Genomic DNA, 24380 nt, shown 5'->3' with positions numbered 1-24380 from the left:
TTCTTTCTGGAAGAAAATCGACAGAGCCGAGATCTGTACCTTAATGGAGCCTAATTTCAGGCCCATAGTCACTCCTGCTTGTAGGAAATGCAGAAATCGACCTAGTTGAAATTCCTCTGTTGGGGCCTTTTTGGCCTCACACCAAGCAACATACTTCCGCCATATGCGGTGATAATGCTTTGCAGTTACATCTTTCCTGGCTTTAATCAGCGTAGGAATGACTTCCTCCGGAATGCCCTTTTCCTTCAGGATCCGGTGTTCAACCGCCATGCCGTCAAACGCAGCCGCGGTAAGTCTTGGAACAGACAGGGCCCCTGCTGCAGCAGGTCCTGTCTGAGCGGCAGAGGCCATGGGTCCTCTGAGATCATCTCTTGAAGTTCCGGGTACCACGCTCGTCTTGGCCAATCCGGAACCACGAGTATTGTTCTTACTCCTCGTTTTCTTATTATTCTCAGTACCCTTGGTATGAGAGGCAGAGGAGGGAACACATAAACTGACTGGTACACCCACGGTGTCACTAGAGCGTCCACAGCTATCGCCTGAGGGTCCCTTGACCTGGCGCAATATCTCTCTACTTTTTGCTTAGGCGGGACGCCATCATGTCCACCTGTGGCCGTTCCCATCGATTTACAAGCAGCGTGAAGACTTCTGGATGAAGTCCCCACTCTCCCGGGTGGAGGTCGTGCCTGCTGAGAAAGTCTGCTTCCCAGTTGTCCACTCCCGGAATGAACACTGCTGATAGTGCTAGTACGTGATTTTCCGCCCATCGGAGAATCCTTGTGGCTTCTGCCATTGCTATCCTGCTTCTTGTGCCGCCCTGTCGATTTACATGGGCGACTGCCGTGATGTTGTCTGACTGGATCAGTACCGGCTGGTGTAGAAGCAGGGATTTTGCCTGACTTAGGGCATTGTAAATGGCCCTTAGTTCCAGAATATTTATGTGTAGGGAAGTCTCCTGACTCGACCACAGCCCTTGGAAGTTTCTTCCCTGTGTGACTGCCCCCCAGCCTCGAAGGCTGGCATCCGTGGTCACCAGGACCCAGTCCTGTATGCCGAATCTGCGGCCCTCTAGAAGATGAGCACTCTGCAGCCACCACAGCAGAGACACCCTGGTTCTTGGAGACAGGGTTATTAGGCGATGCATCTGAAGATGCGATCCGGACCATTGGTCCAACAGGTCCCACTGAAAGATTCTGGCATGGAACCTGCCGAAGGGAATTGCTTCGTAAGAAGCCACCATCTTTCCCAGGACCCGCGTGCAGTGATGCACCGATACCTGTTTTGGTTTCAGGAGGTCTCTGACTAGAGATGACAGCTCCTTGGCTTTCTCCTCCGGGAGAAACACTTTTTTCTGGACTGTATCCAGAATCATACCCAGGAACAGTAGACGTGTCGTCGGAATCAGCTGTGATTTTGGAATATTCAGAATCCAACTGTGCTGGTGTAGCACCTCCTGAGATAGTGCTACTCCCACCAACAACTGCTCCTTGGACCTCGCCTTTATTAGGAGATCGTCCAAGTACGGGATAATTAAAACTCCCTTTCTTCGAAGGAGTATCATCATTTCCGCCATTACCTTGGTAAACACCCTCGGTGCCGTGGAGAGTCCAAACGGTAGTGTCTGGAATTGGTAATGGCAATCCTGTACCACAAATCTGAGGTACTCCTGGTGAGGATAGTAAATGGGGACATGCAGGTAAGCATCCTTGATGTCCAGGGATACCATGTAATCCCCCTCGTCCAGGCTTGCAATAACCGCCCTGAGCGATTCCATCTTGAACTTGGATTTTTTTATGTATGTGTTCAAGGATTTAAAATTTAAAATGGGTCTCACCGAACCGTCCGGTTTCGGTACCACAAACAGTGTGGAATAGTAACCCCGTCCTTGTTGAAGTAGGGGCACCTTGATTATCACCTGCTGGGAATACAGCTTGTGAATTGCCGCTAGCACAGCCTCCCTGTCTGAAGGAGTAATCGGCAAGGCAGATTTTAGGAACCGGTGGGGTGGAGACGCCTCGAATTCCAGTTTGTACCCTTGAGATACTATTTGCAGGATCCAGGGATCCACCTGTGAGCGAGCCCACTGATCGCTGAAATTTTTGAGGCGGCCCCCCACCGTACCTGGCTCCGCCTGTGGAGCCCCACCGTCATGCGGCGGACTTGGAAGAAGCGGTGGAGGACTTTTGCTCCTGGGAACCTGCTGTTTGTTGCAGCCTTTTTCCCCTACCTCTGCCTCTGGACAGAAAGGACCCGCCTTTTCCACGCCTGTTTTTCTGAGTCCGAAAGGACTGTACCTGATAAAACGGCGCTTTTTTAGGCTGTGAGGGAACATGGGGTAAAAATGCTGACTTCCCAGCAGTTGCTGTGGAAACTAGGTCCGAGAGACCATCCCCAAATAACTCCTCACCCTTATAAGGCAAAACTTCCATGTGCCTTTTTGAATCTGCATCCCCTGTCCACTGGCGAGTCTATAAACCTCTCCTAGCAGAAATGGACAATGCACTTATTTTAGATGCCAGCCGGCAGATCTCCCTCTGTGCATCTCTCATGTATAAGACTGAGTCTTTTATATGCTCTATGGTTAGCAGAATAGTGTCCCTGTCTAGGGTGTCAATATTTTCTGACAGGGAATCTGACCACTCAGCGGCAGCACTGCACATCCATGCTGACGCAATAGCTGGTCTAAGTATAATGCCTGAGTGTGTATATACAGACTTCAGGATCGCCTCCTACTTTCTATCAGCAGGTTCCTTGAGGGCGGCCGTATCCGGAGACGGTAGTGCCACCTTTTTAGACAAACGTGTGAGCGCTTTATCCACCCTAGGGGGTATCTCCCAACGTGACCTATCCTCTGGCGGGAAAGGGAACGCCATTAGTAACTTCTTAGAGATTACCAATCTTTTATCAGGGAAAGCCCACGCTTCTTCACACACTTCATTTAATTCTTCTGATGGGGGAAAAACTACGGGTAGTTTTTTCTCCCCAAACATAATACCCTTTTTAGTGGTACCTGGGTTTATATCTGAAATGTGTAACACCTCTTTCATTGCTTCAATCATGCAACGAATGGCCTTAGTGGACATTAGACTAGACTCATCGTCGTCGACACTGGTGTCAGTATCCGTGTCGACATCCGCGTCTGCCATCTGAGGTAGCGGGCGTTTTAGAGCCCTAGATGGCCTTTGAGACGCCTGGACAGGCACGAGCTGAGAAGCCGGCTGTCCCGCATTTTCGTCAAATTTTTTGTGTAAGGAGTCGACACGTGCACGCAATTCCTTCCATAAGTCCATCCACTCAGGTGTCTGCCCCGCAGGGGGTGACATCCCTTCTATAGGCATCTGCTCCGCCTCCACATCATTATCCTCATCAAACATGTCGACACAGCCGTACCGACACACCGCACACACACAGGGAATGCTCTAACAGAGGACAGGACCCACAAAAGCCCTTTGGGGAGACAGAGTGAGAGTATGCCAGCACACACCAGAGCGCTATATAATGCAGGGACTAACTGAATTATGTCCCCTATAGCTGCTGTTATATATACTGCGCCTAAATTTAGTGCCCCCCCCCTCTCTTTTTTACCCTTTTCTGTAGTGTAGACTGCAGGGGAGAGCCAGGGAGCTTCCTTCCAGCGGAGCTGTGAGGGAGAAATGGCGCCAGTGTGCTGAAGGAGATAGCTCCGCCCCTTTTTCGCGGACTATTCTCCCGCTTTTTTATGGATTCTGGCAGGGGTAATTATCACATATATAGCCTCTGGGGCTATATATTGTGGTATTTTTGCCAGCCAAGGTGTTTTTATTGCTGCTCAGGGCGCCCCCCCCTAGCGCCCTGCACCCTCAGTGACCGGAGTGTGAAGTGTGTATGAGGAGCAATGGCGCACAGCTGCAGTGCTGTGCGCTACCTTGGTGAAGACTGATGTCTTCTGCCGCCGATTTTCCGGACCTCTTCTTGCTTCTGGCTCTGTAAGGGGGACGGCGGCGCGGCTCCGGGACCGAACACCAAGGCCAGTTCCATGTGGTCGATCCCTCTGGAGCTAATGGTGTCCAGTAGCCTAAGAAGCCCAAGCTAGCTGCAAGCAGGTAGGTTCGCTTCTTCTCCCCTTAGTCCCTCGCTGCAGTGAGCCTGTTGCCAGCAGGTCTCACTGTAAAATAAAAAACCTAATTATATACTTTCTTTTTAGAAGCTCAGGAGAGCCCCTAGTGTGCATCCAACCTCGGCCGGGCACAAAATCTAACTGAGGCTTGGAGGAGGGTCATAGTGGGAGGAGCCAGTGCACACCAGGTGACCTAAAAGCTTTCTTTAGTTGTGCCCAGTCTCCTGCGGAGCCGCTATTCCCCATGGTCCTTACGGAGTTCCCAGCATCCACTAGGACGTCAGAGAAATGAATATTGTTTTTAGTAGCAGTACTACAAGTCCCAGCAAGCCTCCCCCGCAAGCTGGTACTTGGAGAACCACAAGTACCAGCATGCGGAGGAAAACCGGGCCCGCTGGTACCTGTAGTTCTACTACTAAAAAAATACCTCAATAAAAACATAAGACACACACCTTGAAAGTAAAACTTTAATGCATATATACACACCTTCATATACACATACTTACCTATGTTCACACGAGGGTCGGTCCTCTTCTCCATGTAGAATCCATGGTGTACCTGTGGAAAAAATTATACTCACAAAATCCAGTGTAGAAGGCTCCTCTTGTAATCCATTTGTAATCCAGGTACTTGGCAGGAAAAAAAATGGATACCCGACCTCGCACTGAAAGGGGCCCCATGTTTTCACATGGGACCCCTTTCCCCGAATGCCAGGAACCCCCTCTGACTTATGTCTAAGAGGGTTCCATCAGCCAATCAGGGAGCGCCACATTGTGGCACCCTCCTGATTGGCTGTGTGCTCCTGTACTGTATGACAGGCAGCACCCGGCAGTGTTACAATGTAGCGCCTATGCGCTCCATTGTAACCAATAGTGGGAACTTTGTGGTCAGCGGTTGACCGAAAGTAACCTCACCGCTGACCACAAAGTTCCCACCATTGGTTATAATGGAGCGCATAGGCGCTACATTGTAACACTGCCGTGTGCTGCCTGCCATACAGTACAGGAGCACACAGCCAATCAGGAGGGTGCCACAATGTGGCGCTCCCTGATTGGCTGATGGAACCCTCTTAGACATAAGTCAGAGGGGGTTTCTGGCATTCGGGGAAAGGGGTCCCATGTGAAAACATGGGGCCCCTTTCAGTGCGTGGTCGGGTGTCCGTTTTTTTGTTTTGCTAAGTACCTGGATTACAAATGGATTACAAGAGGAGCCTTCTACGCTGGATTTTGTGAGTATAATTTTTACAACAGGTACACCATGGATTCTACATGGAGAAGAGGACCGACCCTCGTGTGAACATAAGGTAAGTATGTGTATATGGAGGTGTGTATGTATGCATTAAAATTTTACTTTCAAGGTGTGTGTCTTATGTTTTTATTGGGGTATTTTTTTAGTAGTAGTAGTACTACAGGTACCAGCGGGCCCGGTTTTCCTCCGCATGCTGGTACTTGTGGTTTTCCAAGTACCAGCTTGCGGGGGAGGCTTGCTGGGACTTGTAGTACTGCTACTAAAAACAATATTCATTTTTTTACAAAACGGCTATCAGCCTCCCATCCGCAGCCCTTGGATGGGGGGGACAGCCTCGGGCTTCACCCCTGGCCCTTGGCTGGCTGGAGGGGGGGACCCCTTGATTGAAGGGGTCCCCACTCCTCCAGGGTACCCCGGCCAGGGGTGACTAGTTGGTTATGTAATGCCAGGGCCGCCGGGACCAATATAAAAGTGTCCCCCGGCTGTGGCATTATGTATCTGGCTAGTGGAGCCCGGTGCTGGTTTCAGAAATACGGGGGACCCCTACGCTTTTTGTCCCCCGTATTTTTGGAACCAGGACCAGGCGCAGAGCCCGGTGCTGGTTGTTTAAATATGGGGGAACCCCTATCATTTTCCCCCCCATATTTTTGCAACCAGTACCGGCTCAAAGAGCCCGAGGCTGGTTTTGCTAAGGAGGGGGGACCCCACGCATTTTTTTTCCAAAAAAAAAAAAACACTTTCCCATCCCCTTCCCACTGATAAACATGCACGGATCTCATGGATCCGTGCATGCCTAGCCAAACACGGGATAAAAAAGCAGGTCTGTTTTTTTTTAGCACTTTTTCACAAATTGTATTTCAGCACGGCAGTGTTTGGCTATTGTCGGCAGTGTTTGTGATTTGCACTTTTTAGTAAATTACCGATTTCTACCAAATTGCAGGCGTATTTGACCGATGGTGTATTGATTCGTAATTTTTTCCTAGGACTTCCAAAATATTACGAATGCCCTCATCACTGCCGAGATTTTTGCTTAGTAAATTCCCGACATGACACTTTGAAGAAAAAACGGCATCTCGGTCAAAATCGGGACCTTAGTAAATATACCCCTATGTATCAGAAATTAGCATTCCTATAGACATTTTCCATAGAAGATACTGTTTAGAAGTTTATTATAGTGCAGTTTGAAGTCCATAATTCAGAAGATACAACACACAGATATGTAAGTTAGCAAATCTTCCTAACAATATTACAGGGTGTTGCACCTTCTACAGGTGTTGGGGCATAGCTAATGATAGCATGTTACTGATGTCATCTACAAGTGAGTAACTACTGATGGCATATCACTGGGCTTTCCTACCGAAAGAAAAGGGAAAGTTTCTTTTTAATGAATGTGGACTTTTTTTTTCTAACTCTGCACTAAATGGAGCAGTGTATAAAAGTGGTTTGCAAAAGAGTCCCGGCACTATGGGCTGTGCATCTATCTGTGGCCCTCATTCCGAGTTGATCGCTAGCTGCTTTCGGTCGCAGCGCAGCGATTAGGTAAAAAAGCGGCACTTCTGCACATGCGTATGGTCCGCCATGCGCACGCGCCAAGTACTTTCCCACAAAACTATGCTGTTTTACACAAGCTCGAGCGACTCATTTCAGTCGCATGGCTGATCGGGGAGTGATTGACAGGAAAGGGGCGTTTCTGGGAGGTAACTGAGCGTTTTCCGGGAGTGTGCTAAAAAACGCAGGAGTGTCGGGTAAAAACGCAGTGCCTGGGGAAACGGGGGAGTGGCTAACCGAACTCAGGGCGTGTTTGTGACGTCAAAGCAGGAACTAAACTGTCTGCAGTGATCGCAAGGTTGGAGTAGGTTTGGAGCTACTCAGAAACGGCATGAAACTTTTTTCGAGCAGTTCTGCTAATCTTTCGTTCGCACTTCTGCTAAGCTAAGATACACTCCCAGAGGGCGGCGGCCTAGCGTTTGCACTGCTGCTAACAGCAGCTAGCGTGCGATCAACTCGGAATGAAGGCCCGTGTGCTGTGCAAAAGAGTCCCTGCACTATGGGCTTTGGATCTATCTGTGTGCCGTACAAAAGAGTCCCTGCACTATGGGCTGTGCATCTGTGTGCTGTGCAAAAGAGTCCCTGCACTATGGGCTATGCATCTATCTGTGTGCTGTACAAAAGAGTCCTTGCACTTTGGGCTGTGCATCCATCTGTGTGTTGTACTGTACAAAAGTGTCCCTGCACTATGGGCTGTGCATCTATCTATGTGCTGTACAAAAGAGTCCCTGCACTATGTGTTTTGTTCATATGTTTGTAAATCCAGTCATAAGGATACAGCATACTTGCCTACCTGACCCTCTCCATGAGGGAGAAAATGCTCTGTTCCTGGACTTTCCTGGTAATGTATGATTGCCATCACCTGTGGTGAAACACCTTTCTTATCAATTAACTAGCTCACCACAGGTGATGGCAATCATGCATTACCAGGAAAGTACAGGAACAGAGCATTTTCTCCCTCATGGAGCGGGTCAGGTAGGCAAATATGGGATACAGAGACATGTGAGTTCACTGCTGTGCTGTTTTATTCCATCACCAACTCCAGAAACACTGCACACTGGACCACCCACTTCCCAGCATCCCCCTGGTCCCAGGGACCATCACTGAAGATTCAGGCTTACACATAATAGTAAGGGAGTGTCTACAAATATTTAGCATTCTAATACACTAACATCACATCCTCTTTTCTTTAAAGATAAGCCCTGTACGCTTCAATGCAACAATTAACAACGTCATATTAAGAACATCATCTAACACGTTTCAATGAGTCTCTCAGGTCTGCGTATTTCCCTTTTGGGTCTTTCATACACAGTCTGTGTTTCATCTACCATGTTGGACCTTTCTAGAATCGTGGTTTGTTCACCATAAAAACTTTCTTTAGCAAGCTAAGTTTCTCACAGGAACTTAATCCTAGAATAGGTTGCACATTTTTATCCACAATCAGTAGTCCCTTATATTTCAGTGTCACTAAGCATGTACCTTTCACAGGAATTTCCTCCCCAGTGTACCCTGTAACTTTCACTTTGGCTGGATTGATTTTAGGTTTTACTCTAAAAGTCTTATAGTCTTGAAACGATATTAAATTCACCTGCGCACCAGTATCAAGCTTAAAGGGAATGACAATCTCGTTCACAGTTAAAGGGACAATCCATTCTTTCTTGTCTGCACTGCAAAGTTCAATGCAATCCACAAAGAATTCCTCTGTTTAACAGCATGCACTTTGTTTGTTTCACTTTTCATTTTACAGCATTTGGCAAAGTGATTAAGTCTACCACATTTCATGCAGGTTTTACCATAAGCAGGGCACATTTTAGGATTGTGAGCTTTTCCACATCTACTACACATTTCCTTGTTAGACCGTGGCTTAGACTGCTTCATTCTTGAAAATGGAGGTTTGCTTGGCTCTGTTTTCTGCACTACATGTACAGCACCAGCTTCATTGTGTAACTTTTTGGCTTGAAATCTAGTTATTTCTGCAGATCTGCACATAGTCACTGCCTTTTCTAGTGTTAGGTCTTGCTCTCTCAGCAATCTCTCTCTGAGTCCATTATCAGGTATTCCACAGACAATACGATCTCTAATCACTGAATCATTTAAATCACCAAACTCACAGGTTTTACTGAGTGATTGCAGCTCTGTAACATATTGATCAAATCCATCTCCAGACTTCTGATCACATGTGAAAAACTTATATCTTTCATATGTCACATTTTTCCATGGCACAAAGTAATCTTTAAACTTTTGCATTATAGAAGATAGCACCATATTATGCCTCTCATCAAACTGAAAACTATTATAAATGTCCAGAACATCCTCTCCTATCACATGTAGGAAAATGGATGCCTTAGTTTTGTCAGCCTCTGTATCAGCTCCACATGCAGCAAGATATATATTAAACCTTTGCTTAAATCTTTTCCAGTTTTCAGAAAAGTTACCAGACATCAGCATGCCGGTTGGAGGAGCCAGTTTATCCATGGTTACTCACTGTTTGAAGAGATGAGCACACGGCAGACTTTGCAGACACTGAGTATCACAGCCTTACAGACTGCTGCAGGATTCTTTCACACTCTGGGAGCACTAGCAGTCCAAGTTGAACTTCTTCTGACACCATGTTTTGTTCATATGTTTGTAAATCCAGTCATATGGATACAGAGACATGTGAGTTCACTGCTGTGCTGTTTTATTCCATCACCAACTCCAGAAACACTGCACACTGGACCACCCACTTCCCAGCATCCCCCTGGTCCCAGGGACCATCCCTGAAGATTCAGGCTTATAGGCCTTACACACCGGCCGATCCGCCGCCGAGCTGCCCGACGGCAGATATGGCCGACGGGCGACCCAGTGGTGGGGGGGCAGTGACGGGGGGAGTGAAGTTTCTTCACTCCCCCTGTCACCCGGCTGCATTGAAGTGCAGGCAAATATGGACGAGATCGTTCATATTGGCCTGCATGTACAGCCGACGGGGGACCAGCGATGAACGAGCGCGGGGCAGCGCATCGTTCATCGCTGGAGCCTCCACACTGCACGATATGAATGGTATCTCGTTCATTAATGAACGAGATCGTTCATATCGTGCAGTCATGTCGGCCAGTGTGTAGAGCCCATTACACATATTAGTAAGGGAGTGTCTACAAATATTAGGCATTCCAATACACGAACATCACACTATGGGCTGTGCATCTACCTGTGTGCTGTACAAAAGAGTCCCTGCACTATGGGCTGTGCATCTATCTGTGTGTTGTACTGTACAAAAGTGTCCCTGCACTATGGGCTGTGCATCTATCTGTGTGCTGTGCAAAAGAGTCCCTGCACTTTGGGCTGTGCATATACCTGTGTGCTGTACAAATAAGTCCCTGCACTTTGGGCTGTGCATCCATCTGTGTGCTGTACAAAAGTGGAAATAAGGTTCTGTAAAATTTCGCTTTGCCATCTATTTGTAAATAAGTACCACCATATTTACTGTAAAATGAAATAACCGCACAGTTCTCACCTCGTCTTGGACTTCCGGACTTGGTTCCAGTGTTAGGGAATCAAGGTGCAGTTCTCTAATAACCAATTAAAACAGAGAGTGAGCCAGGACACTAAAGAATTGATGCATAGTTTATATACTGTGTAAACAGTGTAACATACCAGCAATGGTAGAATAGATGCCCTAGATATGGAGCAAGACAGAGGTAGCCTGTGATAGAAAATAGAAGAGGCAGCAGGTTCTAAAGAAATATCACGACTCACGCTCCACGTTCAGTGGGACTGTATGATCCAGAACTGGCAGGGATTGCTCTGCGGACAATGCGAAGCCACGTTAAAGGGTCAATGTTCATCTGTCGGGCGCGGAGAAAGCCTCTGCCTGTGTATGAATGTTGGCACAACGCAATATATATATATATATATATATATATATATATATATATATATCTCAATCAATCACATACAGTATAATAAAAGATGCAAAATGTTCCTATAATCAATGCTCACATTGATTATAGGAAATAACAACAGCAGGAAATGCATTATTAATACCAAACTAAATATGTGTGAATAAACTTAGCTAAATGGGACAAATTACCAGTTAAATGAATCAGCATATGTATAAGGGAGACCGCCAGTCACAATACCGACGCCGGGATCCCGTCATTTGAAAATCCTGATGGTTGGCATGCCGACTCACAGGGACTATTCCCACTCGTGGGTGTCCACGACACCCATAGAGTGGGAAGAATATAACCTGTGGAGAGCGTAGCGAGCCTGCAAGGGGCTTTGTTCTGCTCGCAAACCCCCCGCCGGTCATCTGACAGCCGGGATCCCGCCATCGGTATTGTGACCACCGGTCACACATACCCAACACTGTATAAGTGTTGTCACTGTAAGATATTGCAACTTGTGATTATCATGCTGCTTTTGATTTGTTCAACCATGGGGACCTCTGCTGGTCAGCTTCTGGAACCTTTTATTCAGAAGGACCTACTGGAAATTACATTTACATTACATTTACAAATTACAGCTCTACTCTGGTGTAACAATATGCTTTTTAGAGAAATGAGCCAGCATTTTAAGAAAATTACAGCAGTTATGAGTCCTGGGCTTTTAACATCCTTGTCACTTAGTCCAGGTGAGTTCCCCATTTATAGGCAAAAGGACATGTCTCAAAAGTCCATACAGATGTCTTCTCCCTGCATATGCGTGCTCTGGTGGTCCAGATGCCATCTGTATGGACTTTGGAGACATGTCCTTCGGGATTAGGTAAAAACCGGACCCCCGAAGGCCGGACCGGAAAGGCTCCCCACAGCAAACTCTGTAATTTTGGTGCACATAGTGCTTGTACCTGTCCGTCCACATCCAGTGGTGATCTGTCTGGGGTAGGGGGGTGCCAGTGACAGCTGTCTCCAGGGAGGCGAGGTAGGAGATATTACAGCCTCCCCATATGATACAGACCATTCCGGTTATTACACCATCCCCGGACCATACAGGGAGGCTGTAATCTTTCCCTCCACACCTCCCTGGTGACAAATGTCAGCAACACCATCCCAGACAGAACACCCCATGGACAGGGATGCACTCTACATGCTCCAGAATGGCAGAGTTTGTTGCAGGGAGCTGGTCCGGTCCAGGGTCTGGACTGTTCCGGTTTTTACCCTTCCCATCATCTATAAATGGGGAACTCACCTGGCAGTAAGTGCTCAGTTATACTTCTCAAGACTGTGATTAGCTTGGCTTGGATCTGACCTTTGGTTTCCCTTAGTGACCACCCTTCTGCCTGCCCCTTTTTGTTTGGATCACCTGTGTACTGACCTGGCCTGTTTATTGGACCACTGTTTGGATAACATATATAGCGACCCGGCTTGTTCCCTGGACCCCTACTTGGATAACCTGTGCACTGTCTTGGCTTGTTTCCTGGACAGTGGTGTAGTAGGGTAACTTTGTACACTGGTCTGTAAACCCGGTGGTTTCGTTGCAGTGAGGTGCCTCGCCAGGTATAACAGCAAGACAGAGTGCTGTCGGTGCCACTTCTTGGCCTTGTGACAAAGGCGGTGTCGAAATGACGCACACCGCTTGTTATGGCCCTGCTTCTGGACCTCTGTTTGGATAACCAGTGTTATGACCCAGCTTGTTTCCTGGACCTCTTGTATAACTTGTTTACTAACCAGACTTGCTTCCAGAACCTCTTATTTGGATTACCTGTGCACTAACATTTGGGTTTCTTACTGGACTTTGTTTTTACTATAATACTATGGATTTTTACCAGGACTTTACCTGACTATGAGGTCCTCTATACAGCCCTTTGATTAGTAACAATACGCCATCTGTACATTTACTAGCAGAAAGTGAAAATAGACTGGACGCCTTTTTTCCAAAAATGATATCTTTAGCAATAATTAGAAGATGACATTTTCTTTTCTCAGGTAGCAAAAAGGAAAGAATTGCACATGACTACCATAAGTTTTTGGTGGCAAGCTATCTTATATATAAAAATCATTTGTCTGTTTGTTTGTCCAGTTATGTGTTTTCGGACACGCCTGCACCAATTGGGATGAAACAAATGTGAGGTGGTCCAGTTGGATCCTGGCCATGTTTTAGCGGGGTTAGGGTCCTGGACGGACCTCCCGCTGGTGTACACTGGACAGAACTTTGACCCGAGGAGCCTGTTCTGAGCCTTCTACTGGATGGATTTGGATGAAAACTTCACAGAGTGGCAATAATGGATCCCAGAAAACATATTAGGGAGTTGGGATCCTGTTTGGACCTCCTGTTTAGTGTTCACCAGGCAGAACTCTGACCCGGTGAGCCTGTTCTAGGACTTCCACTGGATGGATTTGAATGAAAACTTCACAAAGTGATAGCATTGGGTCCAAGAAAACATACTAAAGGGTTGAGGTCCTGGTCGGACCTTCCATTGATATATGCCAGACAGAACTTTGACAAAGGGAGCCTGTTTTGGGCATTCTACTGGATGGATTTGGATGCAAACTTTAATAAACTGTAATAATAACTGACAGATATAACCAGGGGTGTAGCGAGGGTGGCTCCGGTGGAGCACAAGCTCCAGGCGCAGTAAAAAGTTAGAGGGCACGCCGCAGAGCAGAAGGAGGAGGAGCAGAGGAGGTGCACACTGACTCAGACTCTAAGACTAGGTAGGGAACAGGGCAGGCAGAGGCGACAGCCGGAGGCACTGACAGCCAGCACATGCTGGAGCTCTTTCTGCCCCTCAAGCTGCTGCTGAGCTGCTACTTCTGCCCCTCAGGCAATTCTGGGACACTATTTTCATTGAGAAATTGGGAGATTATCAGATCTGGGGAGGGGGTCAGTTTTGGGGCATTATTTTCATTGAGAGATTTGGGTAATTATCAGGTCTGTGGGAGGTCACATTTGGGGCATTATTTTCAGTAAGGGATTGAGGGTTGTGTGGTCAGGTCAGTCGAGGGGCATACATAGTGTTTTTAATTTATTTGAAATAAAAAAGTAAACAATTGAATACAGCTACTTCCATAGCGGCTCTACTGTGGTGTAACGTGTATGAGGAGCGCTACCATGGCATAACATGTATAAGGGGCTTTACCAGGTGTAACTTGTATAAGGGGCTCTACTGTGGCATAATATGTATAAGGAGCTCTACTATGACATAATGTGTTTAAGCGGCTCTACTGTGTGGTGTAATGTGAATAACGGACACTACTTTGCGGTGTAATGTAAATTGGTACTATTATGTGTCCACGCCCAATATTTTACTTGCTCGCTTTTGGCACACACTGTCCATGGGGGCACCAAAAGGTAACTTTCGCAATGAGCTCTACAAGGTTTAGAACTGACCCTGTCACCAATTTAAATATTGTTTCTTTTCAAATGTAACATGCCATCACATGTTGGCCAGGACCCCAATTCAGTAAAGGGGAGAGGGGCGCCAAAACATACCCTTGCTCCGGGCACCATGGCACCTGGCTACACCTCTGGATATAACCATATCTCAATGACCTGAAATAATTAATCAAATAACCATAAATCAATTAACTAAAATAACTTAGAGTAATGGAGGTGGGAAGACAAAAAAATTGTGTACCCAAAAACATTGGAATAGCAACATTGATAACAGAAGGAAAACTTTAAACCCAGCTCGCAATGTTAAACTGATTTTAAAACTGAACAGAAAGGAAAGCTGGGGACTTGGGTCAGTGGCAGCACCCTCAAAGAAAAAGACACTGGGCAGCCACCTCCTGGGTGTGTTGGAAGAGCTGCTAATTATTTTTAATATATTGACAGTTATATACAACTCATTGATAACTTAACAAATAAAAGATTTAACTCAAAACACCAGGTACATCTGCTAGTAAGTACTGTAAATATTACCAGGATATGTAATATTAGTCCAATCTTTTTTTCTGTTAAAATGTCACCCAATTATACATGAAACATTTGTCATGATCACTGATATTGCAATATTTATCGATATTTAATAAATATTGCAAGTTGAAATCCAATGTGTTTTACTTACACTTGCTGTATGAGTTTAACAAACTGAGTGACATATTTCTTATCAGAATTAGGTTCACTCTTGTTATGCGTCTCACAATATACAATGTACGCATTGGTAAATAAAGTGACCAAATAGGCATACCTTGTTCTTTGGAAAAAATCTTCTTCTGTCGGCGCAGTTTAGAAAATCTTTCAATCACCGGGTTATAAAATGCTACCTGAAATACAACATAAATGTATACGTACTGTAAATTATAATAACTGTACAATGGTGCACACAATTTTCAACACGCACTATCATTGAACAAATGTAATATATAGGACACTATGGGCCTGATACAGCATGAGTTGTAGTTGTGCGACTATTCACACAACTACAATTCACTTCACTAGCATGCGGTGGACGCCTGGCACAGGGCAAGTCCGCCCCGCATGCCAAATCCTAGCTGCGTCGGCAGACGGTGGGCAGCCATGTTTTCGGTTGCAGCAGCTGCATTTGACGCCACTTAGCCAATGCTGCCTGTCCCACAAACGGCCCGGACATGCTTGTGTTGTCTGGACCGTGCCCCCCAAACGGTGCATCGACACCCACAAAATGCAGCATTGCGATTTCAGCACAATAGCGACTGATGCTGAATCGGCCACAATACTGCTTACCATGGCCCTCATTCCGAGTTGATTGCTCGCTAGCTGTTTTTAGCAGCCGTGCAAACACATAGTCGCCGCCCACGGGGGAGTGTATTTTCGCTATGCAAGTGTGCGAACGCCTGTGCAGCCAAGCTCTGCAAAAACATTTTGTACAGTTTCAGAGTAGGTCTGAACTTACTCAGTCCTTGCAATCACTTCAGTCTTTTTGGTGCCAGATATGACGTCACACACCCGCCCTCCAAACGCCCAGACACGCCTGCGCCTACCACTCCCAGAAAACGGTCAGTTGACACCCATAAATGCTCTCTTTCTGTCAATCTTCTTGCAATCGGCTGTGCGAATGGATTCTTTGTTAAATCCATAGCTCAGCTACGATCCGCGTTGTACACGTACGACGCGTGTGGCATTGCAGTGCATACACATGTGCAGTAGAGACCTGATCGCAGCGCAGCGAAAACCGTCAGCGTGCGATCAACTCGGAATGACCCCCCATGTCAAGAAAAAAAAGGCAAACTCTATGGGGGTAATTCACACCAATTTCCAGCAAGGTCCCAATGAGCACAGTGGCCTCCATTATCCATAAATGGAAGAAGTTCAGAACCACCAGGACTCTTCCTAGAGCTATCCGGCTGTCTAAACTGAGTGATCTGGGGAGAAGGGCCCTAGTCAGGGAGGTGACCTAGAACCCAATGGTCACTATGTCAAAGCTACAGCATTCCTCTGTGGAGAGAAGAGAACCTTCCAGAAGGACAACCATCTCTGCAGCAATCCGCCAATCAGGCCTGCATGGTAGAGTGGCCAGACGGAAGCCACTCCTTAGTAAAAAGCACATGGCAGCCTGCCTGGAGTTTGCCAAAATGCACCTGAAGGACTCTCAGACCATGAGAAACAAAATTCTCTGGTCTGATGAGACAAAGATTAAACTCTTTGGCGTGAATTGTAGGCACCATGTTTGGAGGAAACCAGACACCGCTCATCACTAGGCCAATACCATCCCTACAGTGAAGCATGGTGATGCCAGCATCATGCTGTGGGGATGTTTTTCAGCAGCAGAAACCCAGAGATTAGTCAGGGTAGAGGGAAAGATGAATGCAGCAATGTACAGAGAAATCCTGGATGAAAACCTGCTCCAGAGCGCTCTTGACCTCAGACTGGGGCGACAGCTCATCTTTCAGCAGGACAATGACCCTAAGCACACAGTCAATATATCAAAGGAGTGACTTCAGGACAACTCTGTGAATGTCCTTGAGTGGCCCAGACAGAGCCCAAACTTAAATCCGATTGAACATCTCTAGAGAGATCTGAAAATGGCTGTGCACCGACGCTTCCCATCCAACCTGTTGGAGCTTGAGAGGTGCTGCAAAGAGGAATGGGCAAAACTGGCCAAAGATAGGTGTGCCAAGCTTGTAGCATCATATTCAAAAAGACTTGAGGCTGTAATTGCTGCCAAAGATGCATCAACAAAGAATTGAGCAAGCAAAGGCTGTGAATACTTATGTACATGTGATTTCTTAGTTTTTTATTTTTAATAAATTTGCAAAAATCTCAAAAAACTTTTTTCATGTTGTCATTTTGGGGTATTGTGTGTAGAATTTTGAGGGGGAAAATGAATTTATTCCATTTTGGAATAAGGCTGTAACATAACAAATGTGGAAAAACTTAAGTGCTGTGAATACTTTATGGATGCACTGTAATTTATGAATTTAAAAGCACAACTAAGGTAATTTATGAAGTACAAATCTACAGACTCCCAGCGGTCCGACCACAGGAAGGCACCTGAAATGGGAAAGCCAGCAGCCGAACAACTTATTTATATAAGAATGGAGAGATAGAATGCAGGATCCGGATATTACGTGGCCATATAAAGATTACTTTATCACACAGAGAAGACGGTGATCGGTCAATACTTAGCACCATATACAGAGGCAGAACTCTGGGAGGCAACGGAGTCAGCTGCCGCCGGGCTCCTGCTTTGAAGGGGGGCGCCTCTCCCCCTATTCTGTGTGTTCAGCAACAGTAATCAAATAAGTTAATTGACAACAGCCGGTAACTCTTCCGTAGCCGACTTCCCCACTTGCCACTACACCTTACAAATTACACCCTATTTATTATAGATATACTGGAAGCAGACGCCTTACTGATGAAGCTATTTGCTCCTATAAAGGAAGCATGAGAATTTTAACTATATGTAGTTATTTCTCTGACAATTACAAGTAACTTCATATAGTTAGAAATTAATTCTCATACTTCCTATGCAAGAGCAGATATCTCTATCAGTAAGGTGCATGCTTCCAGTGTAATAGGTTGTGGGTTCTAATCCTGGATGTGACACTTGCAATTAATTGTCAGAGAAATAATCAGCATTGTGAGTGACTGAGCAGATCTATGTAGTGTGTGGCTGGACCCCTACATAGATCTGCCTAGTTGCAACGGTTTTGTAGTAGCTTCATATAGTTTGAATCTGCAGGCTTACTATGCAGTAGCAAATTATATTATATATATATATATATATATATATATATATCTATCTCTCTATCTATCTATCTATCTATCTGTCTCTCTCTCTCTCTATATATATATATATATATATATATATACACATACATAGAGGGGGGACACCAATATATTAACTGGGACAAACTTACGCCACTGACCATATAGGTACAATTTATAAAGGAAACGGTATATACAGTCATAAAAATAGCAGTAAAATAAAATTATTACAAAGAATGAGTGTGACACATGAACTCTCCACAGTCCAGGTGTTTCATCACTCTTATCACTACAATCTAAGGCTCCAACAGGAATTATATCAGGAGAAGGCATGTAAATTATTAAGAGGGTGGCTCATAGATAACCGTAGGTGGGACTTGTAATTGAGTTTTAACTTTTTCTGCAATACAAAAAGAAAAGAATAAAAAGATATTATCGGAGTTCTCACTTATAAACATTTACATCGTTAGATGCTCTCCCTATCAGGACAACTGGACATGAGAACTCCTTTATGTGACCAGCTGCCTGTGCTTATTCGATGTAAGAGGTATATATAACTGTGATGTATATATACACTGTGCTTCAGCACAGCCTTATCTTCCCCTTCCTCTGCCTCTTCATATTCACATGGGTAATGCTTTTTAGGTTGTGAGTTGGTTTATTAGCCTGCATTCAGCAAGGAATGCACTACGAGCGCTGGTCACATGACCGGATCCCGCACTAATCTATCAGTGTTTCTGGCCTTCCAACTGGGGCCTAAGACAATGCATTATGGGCCTAATTCAGGTTGGATCGCAAACCGCGGGTGCATGTGCAGGAGGGGGGGGCAGCAGAAAATGTGATTGCCTCTGCCTGTCAATCAGAGGCGGTCATGGGGCAGGGGGGAGGGGCGGACAAAGCTCCATTTCCAGGGAGGAGACGGAGCAGTGCGGGGGCGGTGCAGTGCGAACGGATGCGGAGATAGCCGAACGGGGGGGGTGGGGGGGGGATGATTTGCAGAATTTGCATTCCGAGTTGATCGCACCTAGCAACTTTTTGTTGCTGGTGCGTGTGATCAACTAATCTCCGCCTATAGGGGAGTGCATTTTAGCATATCAGGGCTGCAATCGCTTGTGCAGCCCTGCTGTGATAAAAAAGTTTAACTCAAAACAAGAGTAGCCCTAGACCTACTTACCCTGTGCGATGGATCCAGCGATGATGGGCCCAGCTTTGACGTCACTCTTCTGCCCTCAGTTTGCCTGGACATGCCTGCGTTTTGCTTACCACTCCCCGAAAAACGGCAGCAAACGGTAGGTTGACGCCACGGAATGCCCTCTTGCTGTCCATCTTCTTTGTGGTCGCCGCTGCGACTGCTTTCTACTCTGTAAGCGTCGTTGCCCGGCGACATTAGTCGCCAGGTAACGTTGCGCGTGTGCAATGTGCACACCACGCATGCGCATTCCAGACCCGTTCGCACCAAAGCAAAGAACCGCTGTGTGAGAACTGGTCGGAATGACCCCCAATGTACTGTACAGTGTGAGAAAATATATGAACTTAGTGTTTGCCAGTCCTTTAGACTTAAGATGAAAATGGCCGCTATCAGTCAGTTCATGGTTGCTCAAAATGCCGACATTAGAGAAACTGCATTATTGTTGTGCAAAGAATTTGGGTCATTCTGCTATTTGCCATTTACTAAATGAACCCCTGAGTCTACCCTATAATGTCTGTACCTTACACAGAAGGTTTCCCTGCGGTTCCAGTTCCAGATATGTTTCATTCCTCTGGTCATCTAGAAATTCTTCTAACTTTACATACTTGATGGCACAAAGAGAGCGAAAATCTCTTCTGTACACAGAGACCTGCAGCTCCCGCGCCTGTATATAAAGAACACAGTTACTATACATAAATACATTCATACATGAGATCTGTAATCCAGCGGTGACTCCTAGCTCCGCACTCATGCCAGGTGATGATTACACCTTATTGTGGTGTCTCATGCTTACTAGGATTAGACAGGATGTTCTATTAAACCTCTAATAAAAAAATATAGCATCATAAAATAAGATGTCGGTGTCGGGGATGAAAACCCTGGATGCTTTACCCTTAACACTTACTGGCAGGTTCCAGAGACGTTACAAGCCCACTGTAGTACTGCTGGATAACAAATAAAATGGAAGTGTGGCTAATATTTATAGAAAGTACTTTGCAGCAGGGTGAGATAGATGAAAATTAGAGAATGATTAATAGTATCTTCCCCTACCCCTACTTTTGTCTTAATAGATCCAACTATGAATCCAGCTATTTCTCTGTAGACTCATCTCCTTTGTCTCCTGCTCAGTCCTGCTCTCTTTTCATCTATTTATCCTCAACTGCTCTGTCTTCCTCTTTTGTCATCTCATCTGTCTCTATCACTATCATCTCCTATATCTCTCTCACTAGCCTCATCTCCTATATGTCTCTCACTAGTCTTAACTCCTCCATGTCTCTCACTAGTCTCATCTCTATTTTTCTCAGTAGTGTCACCACCTCTATGTCTCTCACTAGTCTCATCTCCTCTATTTCTCTCAGTGGTCTCATCTCTACTGTATGTCTCTCGGTAGTCTTATCTCCTTTATCTCTCTCAGTAGTGTCATCTCCTCTATGCCTCTCACTAGTCACATTTCCTCTCTCTCTCGCACTAGTCTCATCTCCTCTCTCTCTCGCACTAGTCTCATCTCCTCTATCTCTCTCACTAGTCTCATCACTTCTATCTAGCTCACTAGTCTCTTCTCCTCTACTGTATCTCACTAGTCTCATCTCCTCTACTGTATCTCACTAGTCTCACCTCCTCTACTGTATCTCACTAGTCTCACCTCCTCTACTGTATCTCACTAGTCTCTTCTCCTCTTTGTCTCTCACTAGTCTAATCTCCTCTATCTCTCTTACTAATCTCATCTCATCTGTATGTCACTATTCTCCTCTCCTCTATATCTCTTACTAGTCTCATCTCTATGTTTCTCACTAGTCTCATCTCCTCTATGTTTCTCACTAGTCTCATCTCCTCTATGTCTCTCACTAGTCCAGTAACCCCCTCTACCTCATCTCATCTTTATATCTCACCTTATCCATCTACTCCAAATTTCTCCGATCTACCCTTACTGTCTAAATCTCACCAATATATTCTACCTTTTATACCTTATCTGTCTCTCTCATTCGTCTCATGTCTCTCGTATCTATGTCTCATCTCCTCTATCTCTCCAGCTAATATCCTATATCCTTCTGTTCAGTGTAATCTCCTCCATCTAATACATGTCAATCCTTATTCCTATCTTATTTCTATTTGCTATTCATCTCTCATTACTGTAATATCTTTCTTCTCACCCTCTCCAGTTGTAGTTTGAAATCCTGATCCCATGTGTCTCGTCCCTCAGTCTTCCAAGAAGTCTGGCAGACCACAACGTTATCCAGCCGCAGGACGACACTGATCTCACCTGAGAACATAAACAATTGCCACTGAGGACAGGCTAGACTAAATATGTATGGTTTACTTTATCACATGTAATGTATCTGCAGCATACCCCATTAAACAATCCATATGTAGAAAAATGTGCAGATTATGGGCCTGATTCAGAGTTGCATAAAAATCGCCAGCAGAACCTCTAGCCCACAGGTTCTCAAACTCGGTCCTCAGGTCCCCACACAGTGCATGTTTTGCAGGTCTCCGTACAGAATTGCAAGTGAAATAATTAGCTCCACCTGTGGACCTTTTAAAATGTGTCAGTGAGTAATTAATACACCTGTGCACCTGCTGGGTTACCTGCAAAACATGCACCGTGTGGGGTCCTGAGGACCGAGTTTGAGAACCCCTGCTCTAGCCAATCGTAAGTGAGAGCTGCCTGCATTACTATCATTGTGCATCTGCATCAGCCCTATACCTAGCACCTGAGAACCTTGTGAAATCAGATGGATGTCTGTGTATGCACAACTCCTAATAATCCACAATTCCTCAGACATGACAATACCATACACTCGTAATACACTATGTGCGAATACCCAGCTGCCACCCAGTTACACCAGTTCAGCCACTAGTGGAGATGCGGCTGAGATACATATGACTGTGAATGACCAGTAGATGCTCACACCTGTGCATGCCCGGCTCCAGCACATGTGCAATTCACAAAATCCATCTGCATGCAAATCTAAATTAGGCCCTGTGTGCACAGGTGGTCACATATAATGTCATCTTAACAATATCGCCACATTGTTGACTTAAAACGAGTGTGATACTCAATATTGATAGGGCAGATATTGGTCTATGCATCTGGTTATCTTTTGATCTAAATAACAGGTTCCCAGTGGGCCTTGGAACGATCCAGCCCTTTGGACCTGTTCAAAACAGCCATATGTCCTTTATTTTGTCCATCTACGTTTGTGAAAAAACTGGAAAGTGTGCCCAGTAGCAAGATTAGCCGTGTGTGGCCAGGTTTAAAGAGAAATAACTTCAGATGAGATCCATATCACCCTACACACAAAAGTCTACAGCTGCTCTTCCGACTTTTCTTGCTCAAAATGTGCTTCTTATTCACATAAAAGTAGATTTACGGTAAGAACTTACCTTTGTTAAATCTCTTTCTGCGAGGTACACTGGGTTCCAGAGTAGGATCTTGATCCGAGGCATCAACAGGCTAAAAGCTTTGACTGTTCCCTAGATGCTCAGCGCTGCCTCCATTATAACCCCGCCTCCGTGCACAGGAGCTCAGTTTTGTTAACCAGTCCAATGCAGTAACAGGTAAAAGAGACGACAACCGTTAGTAGCCAGATACACCACATTCTCACGACAGGAGAAGGTACCAGCGGCTAATCCCATACAAACCCAAAGAAGCTAAGTGCGTCAGGGTGGGCGCCCTGTGGAACCCAGTGTGCCTTGCAGAAAGAGATTTAACAAAGGTAAGTTCTTACCATAAATCTCCTTTTCTGCAGCGGGGTACACTGGGTTCCACAGGGATAACATCGGGGATGTCCTAAAGCAGTTCCTCATGGGAGGGGACGCACTGTAGCGGGCACAAGAACCCGGCGTCCAAAGGAAGCATCCTGGGAGGCGGAAGTATCGAAAGCATAGAACCTTATGAATGTGTTCAATGAGGACCACGTAGCTGCCTTGCACAATTGCTCAAGGGTCGCACCACGGCGGGCCGCCCAAGAAGGTCCAACAGACCGAGTAGAATGGGCTTTGATGGTAGCAGGAGACCAGCCTGTACATAAGCTTGTGCAATCACCATTTTAATCCATCTGGCCAGGGTCTGCTTATTGGCAGGCCAGCCACGTTTGTGAAAACCAAAAAGTACAAAGAGAGACTCAGACTTCCCAATGGAGGCTGTCCTCATCACATAGATACGGAGAGCCCGTACCACATCCAAAGACCGCTCTTTGGAGGGCAAGTCAGTAGAGATAAAGGCTGGAACCACAATTTCTTGGTTAAGATGGAAAGAAACTAAGAACCACCCGGTCACGGTGAAAAATCAGAAAAGGTGACCGACAGGATAAGGCACCCAAGTCTGAAACCCGTCTAGCAGAGGCAATAGCCAGTAGAAACAAGACCTTAAGAGTAAGCCACTTAAGGTCCACAGATTCAAGAGGTTCAAACGGAGACTCTTGCAAGGCCTCCAGAACCACGACAAATCCCAAGGAGCCACAGGTGGGACATAGGGAGGTTGAATCCATAAAACACCCTGAGTGAATGTATGAACATCAGGCAGAGTCGCAATTTTTCTCTGAAACCATACCGACAAGGCCAAAATATGAGCCTTGAGGGAGGCCAGATGAAGGCCTAAGTCCAGGCCCTGTTACAGGAAAGCCAACAGCTTGGCCGTACTAAACTTGTAAGTGTCATGATTGTTAGATGCGCATCAAGCAAAGTAAGAATTGCAGACCCTATGATAAATCCAAGCAGAAGCCGGTTTACGGGCCTTCAACATAGTTTGAATGACCGCCTCAGAAAATCCTTTGGCCCTCAGAACTGAAGCTTCAAGAGCCATGCCGTCAAAGCCAGCAGGGCCAAATCCTGGTATACACAAGGGCCCTGAACGAGGAGGTTGGGACATTGCAGAAGTAGAAGAGGACGCTCTAACGAGAGACCCTGTAGGTCTGAGAACTAATGCCATCTGGGCCACGCTGGAGCGATCAGAAGTATGATTCCTCCTTCTTACTTGAACTTATTACTCTGGGCAGGAGTGACACCGGAGGGAACACGTATGGCAGCTGAAAGTTCCATGTAATTGCCAGAGCGTCCACGAACGCTGCTTGAGGATCCCTAGACCGGAACCTTGTGATTGTGTCAAGACGCCATCAGGTCTATGTCTGGTAAGCCCCACTTGTCCACTAGGAGTTGAAATACTTCTGGATGGAGGCTCCACTCTCCGAC

General features: G+C 46.0%; 1 protein-coding gene across 3 annotated transcripts in view; it reads right to left on the bottom strand.

The window, feature by feature from the left end:
• LOC134936600 (serine/threonine-protein kinase N1-like) overlaps positions 1 to 24380 on the bottom strand; it is a 287425-nt gene that overhangs the window by 56065 nt on the left and 206980 nt on the right. For all 3 annotated transcript variants that reach the window (XM_063931713.1, XM_063931712.1, XM_063931711.1), the window contains exons 8-12: positions 21341 to 21450; positions 19711 to 19854; positions 15003 to 15078; positions 10628 to 10742; positions 10386 to 10440 (exon numbers count right to left, since the gene is read on the bottom strand). In XM_063931713.1, the coding sequence (XP_063787783.1) occupies positions 10386 to 10440; positions 10628 to 10742; positions 15003 to 15078; positions 19711 to 19854; positions 21341 to 21450 (500 nt within the window). The remainder of the gene's footprint in view (positions 1 to 10385; positions 10441 to 10627; positions 10743 to 15002; positions 15079 to 19710; positions 19855 to 21340; positions 21451 to 24380) is intronic.

Source organism: Pseudophryne corroboree, chromosome 6 (genome assembly GCF_028390025.1).
Source record: "Pseudophryne corroboree isolate aPseCor3 chromosome 6, aPseCor3.hap2, whole genome shotgun sequence".
Classification (NCBI taxonomy): Eukaryota; Metazoa; Chordata; class Amphibia; order Anura; family Myobatrachidae; genus Pseudophryne; species Pseudophryne corroboree.
The sequence above is the reverse complement of the archived record's forward strand: the minus strand, read 5'-3'. Positions and strand labels throughout refer to the sequence as shown.